At 35.9% G+C, this 14,501-nt stretch overlaps 1 protein-coding gene across 1 annotated transcript; it reads left to right on the top strand.

The window, feature by feature from the left end:
- Positions 1–3,871: 3,871 nt before the first annotated feature.
- Positions 3,872–5,012, top strand: LOC149149139 (uncharacterized). Its single transcript, XM_089441490.1, has 2 exons — positions 3,872–4,739; positions 4,816–5,012. The coding sequence occupies exons 1-2, from the start codon at positions 3,887–3,889 to the stop codon at positions 4,851–4,853; spliced, it is 891 nt and encodes a 296-aa protein (XP_089297616.1). The 5' UTR covers positions 3,872–3,886; the 3' UTR covers positions 4,854–5,012.
- Positions 5,013–14,501: the final 9,489 nt, after the last annotated feature.

Below are 14,501 nucleotides of genomic sequence, written 5' to 3'. Positions count from 1 at the left end.
CTTCACATTGTATGGTTTATGCAGACCACTCAATATGACAAAATTTAGGAGTATACTTATATCATCAAACTTACATTAACATTGACCCATGTACATTCAATTTAAATTATGTAAGACCATTGAAATTTTAGGTATATTTATATGTGCCTACATTTTCTTTCTAGGTATGTTGATTTTCATATTTAGGTATGTTTTCTATCTACATCTTCACTCATTTACATAGTACTACTACTCTTGCCTTGTTTATTTCGTTTCTTTGTCCCTTGCATGTTTCTTCATGTTCTCATATTTGATTTTCCTTTGTGTCTTCATCTTTCACCTCCTTTTTCCTATGTTGTTGCATCATTTTCTTTGTTTTCCATTATCTTTGTTGTTGCATCTCGTTATTTCATCAATAGTCATTCTCTCCACTACTCCATCATTCTCTTATCATTTTCTTTGTTGCTACATCACACTTTGTGACCATCTTCCATCATGTCATTATCTTTGTTGTTGCATCTTTATAACAAATATCAAATTCTTTCGTCATTCTATTTGTTTCTACATCTCTTTGTGCTTTGTCACTGCATCCATATTTTGTCATAGAGTCATTATAATTTGGTCCCCACCTTTTGAGATTATCCCAATCTTTAGAGGTTAATGTACCTCACATTCCCCCCTTAATCAAATACTCAACTTCTTTGATTTCACATGAAGCTAGCATACAAGTACACCTAACATGGTCATACCTACCCTAGTGGTTAATTCAACAAATTGATGTCACATCCTCCCTCTACATAAAAGGATACATGCTACATGACTTTACAGGGCTTACAAAAGACTTCGAGAAAAATAATATGTCTATGCTTAGACTAGGACCACAATTTTATGGGGTGTGTAGCACAACCAAACATACACTTGTTTATAACAAATCTCATTAAGTCATTTCAAATGAGGTACAACAATCATGCAAAATGCTTCTCTAACTCACAAGTTACTAATAAAAAATTTACAAACACATTACATTTGCCCATTTATATCTCATGACCATATATACCTTTTTGCTAACTCTTTAAATAAAACCTTCCCTCTTACATTTTAAGTGAATAATCTATACTTTCATAAATCTTTAATTTATGCCCATTAAATATACAAAACCTCAAAATAATAATTGATACACATTGTGGTAACTTGAAATTTTACCACCACTTTTAAATCCAAATTTAATTAATTTCATATTAAATCATTTACTTTATGTGAAGTTGATTGAAAATAAGAACCACTCATCCAACACTCTCTTTTTTTATTAAGCTTCACCAATAAAACTATTAAGCTTCACCAATAAAACAAATTGGTTGTTTTTCAAAATTGATATATATCAAACTAATTTTATCACACAAGTGGCTCCACCAACTCATCATCAATATCATTTCTCCTTCTCATTTTATTTAGTTTTCATTATTTCGTTTGTTTCTCCTTGTGAGTATGCTCACACAAAAAAAAGTTACTTGTAAAAGTAATATAGAAAATCAAGAAAATGTATTCAGCTTGAGTAATCTTATATTCTCCACAAATGTCTTTACTATCCATTTTAATTTAAATTTTACAAACCCTTATCCAGAGTTAAAAATTCTATGAATCTTTTTCACTTATCTCACTCTCACTTATATCATTATTGAAAGCGTTTCTTCAAAATAACGGTTGCTCCAAAATCACTTTAATCTCCATAGAATTTCATGGATTATAAAATAACACTTTCTGAAATAAAAGGTCCTTTACACTCTTCAACAACATAGCTCGAGACCTTCATAGTAAATTGTTAAACACACCACATTTTCACCATAAAATTAACGCTCGTATTACAGCTAAATTCAACGCCGCCATCACTCAGGACCATTAAAGGCAACGACTTCTCTTTTCTTTTTAGTTAGAACCCGTAACTGTCAACGTCGCTGCTAAACTCCTGTATCCCCATGTTACACGTAGTGTATAACTTGCTTCTTATAAAAATGTAACAAATAAATATTCAAAGTGGTAAGAGAAATTTGTTATAATTGGCTGGTAAATAGTTACTATGTCCAGTGACTCTCGCAGTAAGTCATTAGTGATTAGTTATCAATCAACTAGTATTTACTGCTGTAGCTTCATTGAATCTTATCCAGCACGGTTCCAATCTAGTCTTTATCATGCCATTATGGTTTCCTTTAAGCAGATTCGAATCGAATCAAACCAATTATTTAGCCCATCGAATCGAATTTTCGAATTTTGTATGGTGGGGACAGTTCGACAGAATTCCATATCAATGATTTAAAGTATTCTTACATTCTCTTTCTTATATTCTCTACCAAAGTTCTAAATTGTATTCGCTTTTATAACGTTGTTGCTACTCTATGATAGTAAAATTTTTATCGTCTATGACATCAGCAGACTGGTGTTCCCTGCAAGATGATACTTCCAAAATTTTATTCTGTTTTGTTGTATTGTCCAGTGCTTACGATTCGTTTAACTGAATGTATGCGGTAATAAGGCATTGGCCGATGTTATACGCCCAGCATCTGTCGATAGCAACGAATGGAATAAAATCGAAGTTTGCCATTCTTTTTCTGCTTTGTGGCTTCCAATGGAATCTTCTTGTTGTCTCCACTCGGCGTTCCCTCTACCTTAACGTAAAAGTTCTCAATCACATGCATCCTTTTGAGGGATGGTATATAAAATAAGTTTAATTGTGTATATGGATGAACACAGACATTTTAGCAATATGTTATTCTAATGTAAAATTATGCATTTTGTTTAATATATCATAAATTTTGTTTAATATATGTATTTTTAAATTTTTTCAGAATTAAATTTCAAACAACTAATTTATTTATATTGAATCAAATTCAAATTTGATAACTATAATTCAAACCATGTGTGTCCATTTAATAAATAACCACATTGCTAATAAAAAATGCTATGAGGTGGTATCAAAACTTACAAGGATGGGATTCAAGACATTATCTAAATTTTGTTAAGCCTCTTTCAAAACATTTGTCAAATTTTGTTGCTAATTATATACAACCATGATATATTTGCAAAGTAAATTTAATCACTATTTTGAGGTTAACCAAGGAATTGAAGGGCAACAACTAAATCCTATGCTATGAGGCTTTAATTGGACGGGGCTGTATATGCCCACAATTAGATTTTGCCAAACAAATAAATCCTATCCTATCAAACTTTAATTGAACTGTGATTGTATATGCCCACATTTCGATTTTACATTGAACTGGAGCTGTATATGTCGACCCTTAAATTTACCTTCACGGTACGGAATCAAATGGTGAGCATATACAACTACCCCTCACTTAAAACCGGATAGCATAATATTTATTTGTTGCGAAGTTGAAATATCCTTAATAATGTGGGGATAAAGATGTGACTGTAACCACATCCATAGCTACCATATTTATTCGGCGAATCTCTTCCTACCACCTTTAACGCTGTCACGATAATAAATTTGATTAGGATTCCATTAATCTCCCACCGCCTCAAACACTGTCACAATAATAAAGTAATAGTTATATTAGGGTTAGCGGGTAGCCATACCTTCTTTACACGTTCGGTGTTAGGGTTTCAAAACGCTCATCTCAAGATTCGCTGGCATAAAACTTTTTTCCCTATGTCATGTCACTGGCCATATCGAATGAATTTGTGAATATCGAATGAATTTGTGAATATATCTGATCTAATATCTCGCCTCTTCATGTATCTCAGAGTCTTCTTCATTAAATTGATTATGACATCTCATTAATTTCCTATTCCCTGCATTCTCTATATAATGCTGCTCTCACAGCTCTCTAGGCACGAAAGTGAGTGGGACAATTAGTGGGTATTACTGTGCTGGTATACGAGCTGAAAAGTTATTATGAGGAAGTCTGGAGGAGGTGGTGGTGGGGGGAAGTCTGGAGGAGGTGGTGGTGGTGGGAAATCGGGTGGAGGAGGTGGTGGGGGTAAGTCGGGAGGAGGTGGTGGTGGGAAATCGGGTGGAGGAGGTGGTGGTGGTGGGAAGTCGAGCAGTTCGGCCATGCAATGTAAGCCTGCAGCCGGGAATTCCGGGAGCGGGAATTTGAGCCGTTCGCAAGTTGGACAATTTTCAACCGGTCCCCATGGATCAGCGGGGAAATCTGTGGGCTCACATGCGTCCGCAGGGAAGCCAGGAGGCTCCCACAGCAGCGTTGGGAAGTCGAGCAGTTCGGTCATGCAATGTAAGCCTGCAGCCCGGAATTCCGGTAGCGGGAATTTGAGCCGTTCGCAAGTTGGACATTTTTCAGCCGACCCCAAATCTCTCCACTTCACGCAGGAGAGTATAAAGGGTTCGTTTAGTAAAGGGCCCATGAGTGGCGTCAAATTGCACGACGCTGTAGCGGAAGTGAAGGCGGGATCGTCACGTCCCGCTAGTAGCGGGCTACAAGTCCACAGAGGACAGAATGGCGAGCTCTGGTGCGAGAACAACCGAAGCCTGTATGTAGCGCGCGAGGCTGGTGTCCCATCAGGTGACGTTAAGGTAAATTTAAATGACTTGAAGTCAAGGCACCTAGTAAATACAAGTGATTTGAAGTCAAGTCGCCTAGTAAATACAAGTGATTTGAAGTCAAGTCGCCTAGTAAATACAAGTGACTTGAAGTCAAGTCCTGACTTGAAGTCAAGGCACCTACTAAATACAAGTGACTTGAAGTCAAGTCGCCTACTAAATACAAGTGACTTGAAGTCAAGTCGCCTACTAAATTTAAGTGACTTAAGTCAAGGGGGACTTCAAGTCAAGTCGCCTACTAAATACAAGTGACTTGAAGTCAAGTCGCCTACTAAATTTAAGTGACTTAAGTCAAGGGTGACTTGAAGTCAAGGCGACTTGGAGATACAACCAGGGCCCCAGGGTCTGATGGACTTGAACTTTATTGACAGGCAGCGTTATGATGAATATTGTAATTATAACGTATAGAGTGATCTACAGCTAGTGTACTTTGTTTTGTTTTCTGTCAATTGATGTACTGTGTTTTGGGGTTGTAAGGAACTTTTGGCTTGAGCGTTTTCAGTTATGTAAATATTCATAAAAATATGATGGCCTCTTCGGGGTTGTAAGGAACTTTTGGCTTGAGCGTTTTCAGTTATGTAAATATTCATAAAAATATGATGGCCTCTTCGCTGGCGTTTTTGAGATTGTAGTATAGCCTTTTTTCCATCTGTGTGTTTTGATATGTTTAATTAACTGCCTTCACTTGTGGATACAACTGTCATGGAAAAGGATTCCACTTCTGGTTTTCACTGTCATGACAAAGGATTCGAAGTTGTATATTGTCATTTAGCCCACTCTAATCTACGTAACTCGTTCCAAAATTCAAATCTTAGTTTCTAGATGAAACTGGATTCGATCGAAAATTCAAGTTGTATGCTTTATATGAAACTGGTTCAAAAATTCAAATTTTATGGTCTATATGAAAATTCGGAATTTAAGAACCTTATCTTCTCATTTTCACCATATATTTGTTGGAGTGGTATGTGAATAGAAAGCTTTTAATTCGGACTAGAGATGTTATACATTCCCAAATAAAATTATTCAATTCGAAACGTTCTGATATTTGACATGATATGAAGAGAAGATTGTGGGATAGGATGTCTGTAAGGGAGTTAAGTCGACTGCAGTGAATCGAAGTATTCGTAATTAGCAAACGCATCAAAGTTCCGAAAAAGAATTTCCAATATAGCCCATATAAATTTGGAAGTTATTTATTTGGATTATTTAAGTTTATTGTAGTTCAATTGAATTTCCATTTTGGAAATTATACATGGTTAACAGCTTATTATATTATATTCCTAAGTAATATGCATTTCAATTCAATGTGCACTTTGGAAATTATAAATTGTTAAAAGCTTACAATATTATATTCCAAATAAACATCTGGAACAGCTAGCTAGGAAGCAGCAGTTTTTGAATCCCGAACAAGTCAGTGAGCATGAATCTCACAAGCCCTGGACTTGGTACGCCAGCTACCTATCGCTATACTCCATTTCCTAAGCGTTTGCATAATGTAAAGTAGGGAAATTTGTAAATGAGAATCGGTATAAAGGTTATTATCTCTATATGCACATATCAGCTCTATTTCAGGTCAGAAATTGTGAAAGGGAACAGACTATTGAGCTGGGAATCATAATTAGCCCCGTCAGAAAGACGCTGAATTGGCATTTTTCAGATGAGAAATTGTCACACGGGTTTATATTCAGGAAGGATTTATTGTCGTGTAAGCACCGTGAATTTGTAAATGAAAATGATGGAAAAAGGCTTTTATATTTGCGAAATCGCTATTATATAAGAATTATATTACGCATACTAGTAATATAAGAATTATGTTCCACTAAATGTGATTAGTATGTTTGATATACTAATATGATTAAAGTCTTGTTATTTTCCATTTAATCCCAAATTTAGGACATGTACTGAAAGGCATCTACAGTACAGTCATAAGACAGGACATGTATTTAAAGACATCTACACGAGTCATAAGATAGGAATTTAGGATATGTACTTAAAGACATCTACAGTACAGTGATAAGATAGCAATCACATTAGTGGATGTGTAACTGTGATGTGAGTTAGTACAATCACATGAATAAAATTGGCACAACACCACATTAGTTAAGTTAGTACAACCTAACACTACATTAGTTAAGTTAATACAACCTAAACACCACCTTAGTTAAGTTAGTACAACCACATTTGGTTAAAATGAATAAAACTTTAGTACATTAGTTAAGTTAGTACAACTACCTGTGTTTAAAATTGAATAAAATAAAACGCTAATACAATCACATTCATTTAAAATTGAATAAAATTAGCACAACCACATTTATAGTAAATGTATGCCTAAATAATTTATAATTTATAATTATATTATTATAATTATCATTGTTAATATTATAAACTATTATTATTAATTAATATTATTAGTGATATTGTTAATTAAATTTAATAGCATGATTAATTAATAAATATTAATAATAACTAATTCATTTATTTTTATTTTATTTATTATTAATTATTTAATTAATTTAAGACAATTTTCACCATTTTAGAATCACTATAGAACATAAAACACAATCATAAAATAAAATAAAAAAACTACATTAATAAATGTAATTGATATAAGAAAAAACACAATCATAAAATGAATTAAAAAAACCTACTTTAATAAATATGATTGATAAGAAAAAACACAAACATAAAATGAATTAAAAAAACTTATATTAATAAATAAAAATCACACTTTAATAAATATGATTGATATAAGAAAGAAGACATCATTTTTAGAACATAAAACACAATCATAAAATAAATAAAAAATCCACATTAGTAAATAAAAAACCCATATTGATTGAGATAAAAAACATTATTTTCTCTTTATTACATAACATAAAGCAGAATTCCATTTATTACATAACATAAAGCAGAATCATGAGAAAAGAAGAATCATTAGATGGATAAAAAAAAATATGTTGTCACAGGAATATTTGTTGGGACTTTGCTCACATAAAATCACCTTTGATATAATTTGTTGGGACTTCGCTCACATAAATCACCTTAGATATTATTTTTTTGTTAACCTTGATAGTGCCATTCCATTTTCTATTATATCATAGGAAAATTTACACCACATAGATTAATTGGGTGGCTTCAACTTGCCCCGAGGGGAAACCAACTCTGTTGGCCACCGGTCAGCGTTATAAGCCATCCAAAAACAGAATTGTTTCAGTTTTTCTAACTAGGCTAGATAAGTCTCGATCTCATGTCTAGATGCTACATAACTGTAAAAACTAACATATGCAACAAGAAAATTAAAGGCTAACCACATAAACCAAAATTATGCATGGGGGAATCTAGTCTTTCTGCTCCTCAGAGCAGATGCAGCAAGAGCAGGATCTTCAGCAGTAGCCCACGGCATTCCATATATCTCTAGAATGCAACGGATGTGGCGGTCAATCTTATCCATCCTCACTTCTTGTTTGTGCAACTAGAAAAGAATTTTCTCCATATCTTTTTTGTAATTCAATAGTCCCTGAACTGTAATCACCATCCCCACAGAGATTTTTTCCATCGCCTTCCTAAGTAGGCTCTTCATTAAGTAATACAAGTAGAGTGTATGTTTAAACTGAGTAATTCTCCCTCGAGTATTCTTTGGATCCAGGACTAGCGTCCTCCAATTGTTTAGCCCATCCTCATACTTGCTTTCTTGCTTAATCTCCTCTTCCTAGTCTCCCATCAACTTCCGAATTCTTGCGTTTGTCCCATCTTGGTATGTCGATGTTGCCTCTGCGATGAGGTGCTCTATAGATTTACAACCCCCGCAAGCCTCCGACGTGCTCGGACCCTTGTCTGTCCAGGATGTCGGGCCTCTCCTATTGCGTCCGCATCCTCTGGCTGCTCGAGCCATAACCTATTCAGTAGTGCCTTGTTGATGTAGAAATTTTGAATAATTAAGTACTTATTCACAGAGATTATCCCGATTATACACTATTGCAGAATATATGCACAATACATAATCTCCTCTACGTTGATCATCAATTTAGCAGCATCAAAAACAATGAGACATCAATCACATGCACACATTAACACAGTATGTAACCCGGGGAAGGCATACAGCTGAATACCCCACACTATCTGTATATTATAATGATTGAGAACATATAACAATACATAGTACAATACTCCTCACAAGTACTCAGTACTATCTCCACCTATTACACACTAAACTAGCTCAGATCCGAACAAGTCACAGGTTCAAATCTCCACCGCTACTTTGCCTGCCTCCACTGCACAATCCTGCAAGAGAATCATGTGAGCACAAGCTACAATTGCCTTGATATTGGCCCACACTGCGCAATCCTCATTGGCATAACTCAATCCATGCATGTGCAAAATCTCATGCACAACTGATAGTCACAACTCACCCTTTCACTTACCTCTAACACCTGTCTCTGTTGAACTATCCATGCACTGAGTTAACTGATGTATTCTTTAGTTTCTTTATGAGTTAATAATTAGTGAATTAATTAATATTTAATTCACACAACTCATCACTAGTGTATTCTTTAGTTAGACTAAATACAACTAGTTCAATTAAGTCAAACTGAACACAACTTCATCAACTCCACATCCAACTCCACAGAACTCACATGCATGAGTTCTAACTAAAGTCATGCATGCAATAGCTCAACTAACACATAAGAAACCACGTGATTCCTTTTGTCAGCTGCATGTGCCACATCTGTAGCTCAAACTGAAGTGCTCCAAGAGGATAATATAATGTTTATAGTCCAAATATTATTATGAGACAATAATATTTGACTGTTCTATTTTTAGCCTGGCAGTCTAAAAATAGAAACCTGCCCATATGTCTAAAAATAGAAGTCCATCTATTTTTACCGACATGACCAATCATCCACAAATAACATACTGCAACTCATAGACCATGATCCATATGTCTAAAGATAGACATAGTCCAAAAATAAACTTTGCGGCAAAAATAGCCTGCGGGCCCACTTAGTGAAGGCGACTCCTTTCCACTAAGCTCCATCATCTTGTTGCATTTTAAAAACTCCGTCTCAACGAGATATGGATTATCTGCAACCCCTATCCTCCAACTCTGGAATGTTCTGCATGTAACACATTTTCCCGGTCCACTTGCTCCAACAACACTTGGAACAAAAACAATCCCAACTGACCACTCTGTTGGGCTAGGAACATAATCTGATGCTGAAGCTCTACCTGTTGCTAACAAGTGCCCCCTCTCTGACATCTGCGCTACTACAACATCTCCATGCATCTCACACCATTGAACACTTCTCTGTGCCACCTAGCACTGTGCAAAACACTTGTGCCTCTCGCATTGCTGCAGCCTGCTAGCTATGCGCTGTCCTGGGATTCCCTACACTGTCGCTCTCTCTGCCGCTCCATCTGCTGTTGGCATTATGATACATATGTTGTACTTGATGGCAACCCACTCATCTCAGATAATAAATTAAAATGTAAAGAAAATTTCACGCACTTATATGCAGAGAAAAGTTTATTTCATGTAGAGAAAAGTTCACGCACTTTTATGCAGAGAAAAGTTTATTTCATGTAGAGAAAAGTTCACGCACTTTTATGTAGAGAAAAGTTTATTTCATGTAGAGAAAAGTTCATGCACTTTTATGCAGAGAAAATTTTATTTCATGTAGAGAAAAAGTTCACGCACTTTCATGCAAGGAAAAGTGCGTATATGTTGGAGAACTTACCTTTCGTTCATGGTATTAGTTCGACAGTTTTTGATCCTATGGTTTTGGCCCGTGGTATTGCATCCAAAATTGTTGATCTCACGCACTTTCATGGTTGGTTCATGGTATTAGTTCGACAGTTTTTGATCCTATGGTTTTGGCCCGTGGTATTGCATCCAAAAGTGTTGATCTCATGCACTTTCATGGTTGGTTCATGGTATTAGTCCAACAGTTTTTTGATCCTATGGTTTTGGACCGTGGTATTGAGAAAGGACTAAGGCTATAAAAGAGGAAGGAGATCATTTGACAAAGCATCTTCTGAATTATTGAATATCTGATAAAGTGCTAGATCTGGAATATGGTGATTGGGTTATGGTACAGATCTCGATCTGAATGAAGAAGGAACCTGAACGTAAGGAGAAGGATAAGTTCTATTGACGGGTCAAAATCTTAAGGCTGGAATAGTGGTATCTCTATATGATTTTGATCTGTGATATGAGGCATACGCTTGATCTATAAATCTAATAATCTGGGTCTGAATTATTGATGCATGTTTTATTTTACACATGTTATGAACTGGGTATGTCTGATGTATGGAACAACTGCAAAGTTATAAGGAAATATTTGCAGATCTGTATGCGGGTTGGCTTTGGTGAAATCAGAGATTGATGATGCAAGTGTAGTTGATGGTTTTTTTGATGTTCTTGGATCCATTCTGAAAATTAATGAAAAGTGGTCCTTGAAAGAAAAGAAGTAGGGGGTTGTAGCTCCCTTCTAGGAGAGACTGGAAAACGAGAGAGAGTTGTAGCTCTCTGCAGGTTGTAGCCTGCGTACTGGTAAAGGACTGCACCAGTACAAAATCATTGTAAAAGGAGTTTCTTATTAAAAGAAGATAGAGACATATTGCAGCAGGTGGTTTTCACCCACATTGGGTTTCCACCTTATATCTGGTGTTCTTTTGTGTGACTATTTGCTTTTCTTGTTCCTGCTCATTATTTTATGATTCTAACATACAAAGTAATGATCAATATTTGAAGAATTATTCAAAGTATAAATAAGGAAGATATATTGAAAAGAATTTGATAATACTAATTCACCCCCCCTCTCAGTATTATTTCCAACAATTGGTATCAGAGCAGGTCCTTCTGAAGAAGCTTGATCGCTTGAAGGAAGATCTAACATCATGAGCAACTACGAGAGGGAAGCATCAATCAGGCCACCGATTTTTTATGGGACAAACTTCGTATATTGGAAGGTAAGAGTTACTGCCTATCTTCAATCTTTGGGTACCGAAGTATGGGACATTATAGAAACAGGGTATACTTTTCCATTAGCTACTCCTACAGATTCAGCTGAGAAGAAGAAATATGAAACAAATGCAAAGGCGGTTAATACTCTTCTAGGATGTCTATCTCAATCTGAATTCGTGGAGGTTATGCAATATAAATCCGCAAAAGAAATATGGGACAAGATTGTTTTGAGCTACGAAGGAGATGAACAGGTAAAACGTGCAAAACTTCAAACCCTCGGGATTCAGTATGAGAATCTCAGAATGTATAATGATGAAAGTGTGGCTAACTATTTTCTTCGTGTGGATGAGATTGTTAATTGTATGAAAAATTTGGGTGAAGAAATAAAAGAGGCTGTTGTGGTTGAAAAAGTTCTAAGATCTTTATCACCTAGGTTTGAATCTAAAGTTTCTGCTATAGAAGAAAAGGAGAATCTACAACATCTTAAAATGTCACAACTACATGGAATTCTAACTGCTTATGAAATGAGAAAAGGAGGTCCATCTGACAGGAAAGAAGCTGCCTTCAAGGCTTCAGGTAAAGGAGAGTACTATGAATCAGGACATGGGTCAGAAGAAGAAGAAGAATCAAATTTTGTCAGAAATCTTCAACGGGGTGCTGGACGGTTCAGAGGTAAGTTACCCTTCAAATGCTTTTCTTGTGGAAGAGTAGGTCACTATGCTGCCAAATGTCCTCATAAGGATAAGATCGACAAGGGAAAGGAACCTATTAGATGGAACAAGAAACAGAATGCAAATAAGAAAAGCTACTACACTCATGAAGACACTGATGGTCTATCAAATAGTGATGAAGATGAACGAGGTAATGACTATAAACTTTTAATGGCATTTGAAGATGATGATTACATGGATGCTATAGATGTGGATAGGTTTTATGAAGAGATTTCTAGACTTAAAACATGTATAGATGAAAAGAATATGATCATTGATACTCTACAATTTCAAATTAATGAAAAAGAAAAATATCTTGAAAAGTTAAAAGGTGAAATTGTTGGCCTTAGAAAAGAAATTGAGAAAACAAAGGCTATTAATCTTAAGTTTGTCAAAGGATCTGAAACTCTGGATGAGATCATCAATGTACAGCGTTCTCCGCTAAATAAGACAGGTCTGGGGTATAATGGAGAAACATCTCAAGCATCCACCTCAAAGAGTTATCTTGATGCAGCAAAAAGGAATGAGCAAAAGCACAATGGAGATCATCAGGTAAAGCAGGGACGAAATACATCAAGAACGAACAAAGACTATCAGGTAAACCAGGGCAATCTGTCTTAAGGATGAACAAAAGCTACAACCAGCCACAGGTAAAATCTTCTCAATTTGCTTCAAAAATGGATGACAATAGAAATTACAATCATTTGGCCGGTAGATTTGATAATCGTAGAAGTTTCTTCAATGGGCAATGTTTCTCTTGCCATAACTTTGGTCACAAAGCAGCTCAATGTGTTGCATATAAAACAATCATGACTAGAGAAGCTCAAAAACAAAGAAGTATGATCAGGATTACAAAAAGGACCTATAACAACTTTTCGGCTCTTGAAAATGAAGTTGAATGTTCTATTTGCAATAACTTTGGTCATGAAGATTCTGAATGCAGGAGCAGGTTTCAGCAGACAAAGGAACAAGCCTCAAGCCCCAGAACATGGAGAAAAAAGGAACCACAAACAGAAAGATGTGGGATAGCCTTTTATGCAGAGGGATAGGAAAATCTATGGTACATCGACAGTGGATGTTCGAAGCATATGACAGGTGATAAAGAAAAACTTGAATCATATTCTGCTTTAGAAAAGGGAAAGAAAGTTTCTTTTGGAAATGATACTCCAACAACTATAAAAGGAAAAGGCATAGCTCAGTTAAAAGAAAAGGTTAAAGCTGGAAATGTTTTGTATGTTGATGGCTTGAAGCATAACCTTCTGAGTGTCAGTCAGATGTGCGATCAAGGAACCGAGGTAATATTTCGATCAAATGGATGTAGCGTTCGTGATCTTGATACAGGGAAAACAGTGATCAAAGGTAGAACTCCAAAAAATCTATACATATTTGAAGAAGGACAACAACAATGCTATTTGAGCAAGGATGATGAACATTGGTTATGGCACCGGAGGTTGGGGCATCTAAGATTTTCACAAATAAGGAAGGCATGCAAATATCAGGCAGTTTGTGGTCTTCCAGATATCAAAATTCCAAACAACACTATATGCAAATCATGTCAGTTTGGTAAGCAAACCAGAACCAACTTCCCGGAGAAGGAAGGATCAGCCAGCAGGCCTCTTGAACTAGTCCATACAGATGTATGTGGTCCTTTCAGGATGAGGTCACCTCGAGGAGAAGAATACTTGATATTATTCATTGACGATTTCTCCAAGTTTGTTTGGTTAGGACTTTTGAAGCACAAAGACGAAGCATTCGAAAAATTCAAATCCTTCAAAGCCTTGGTTGAAAATGAATCAGGTTACAAAATTAAGTGCCTCAGGTCTGACAGAGGTGGGGAGTTTACCTCAAATGAATTTTTCGATTTCTGTGAAGAACATGGGATAAGAAGGGAATTCTCTATAGCTAGAACTCCTCAGCAAAATGGAGTGGTGGAAAGGATGAACAGAACAATCCAACAAATGGCCCGTGCTATGCTTGATGAGTCCAGAACTCCCGCAACTTTCTGGGGTGAAGCTGCATATGCTGCGGTTGTTATTCTCAATAAAACAAATGTCCGAGTGAACAGCACTCAAACTCCTCATGAACTCTGGTATGGTGAGACTCCTTCGGTAAAACACTTCAAAATCTTTGGGAGCAAATGCTATATTAAGAATACTGATGAGCAACTTGGCAAACTTGAACCTAGAGCAGATGAAGGCATTCTTCTTGGTTATTCTCCACACAGCAAAGCATATAAGTGCTACAATAAAAGACTTGGAAGAATTGTTGACAGCAT

The sequence above is a fragment of the Pinus tabuliformis genome, chromosome 9, assembly GCF_031772625.1.
Source record: "Pinus tabuliformis cultivar Carrire ecotype Pingquan chromosome 9, CPIR1, whole genome shotgun sequence".
NCBI classification, from domain to species: domain Eukaryota; kingdom Viridiplantae; phylum Streptophyta; class Pinopsida; order Pinales; family Pinaceae; genus Pinus; species Pinus tabuliformis.
This window is presented reverse-complemented; position numbering and strand designations above follow the sequence as displayed.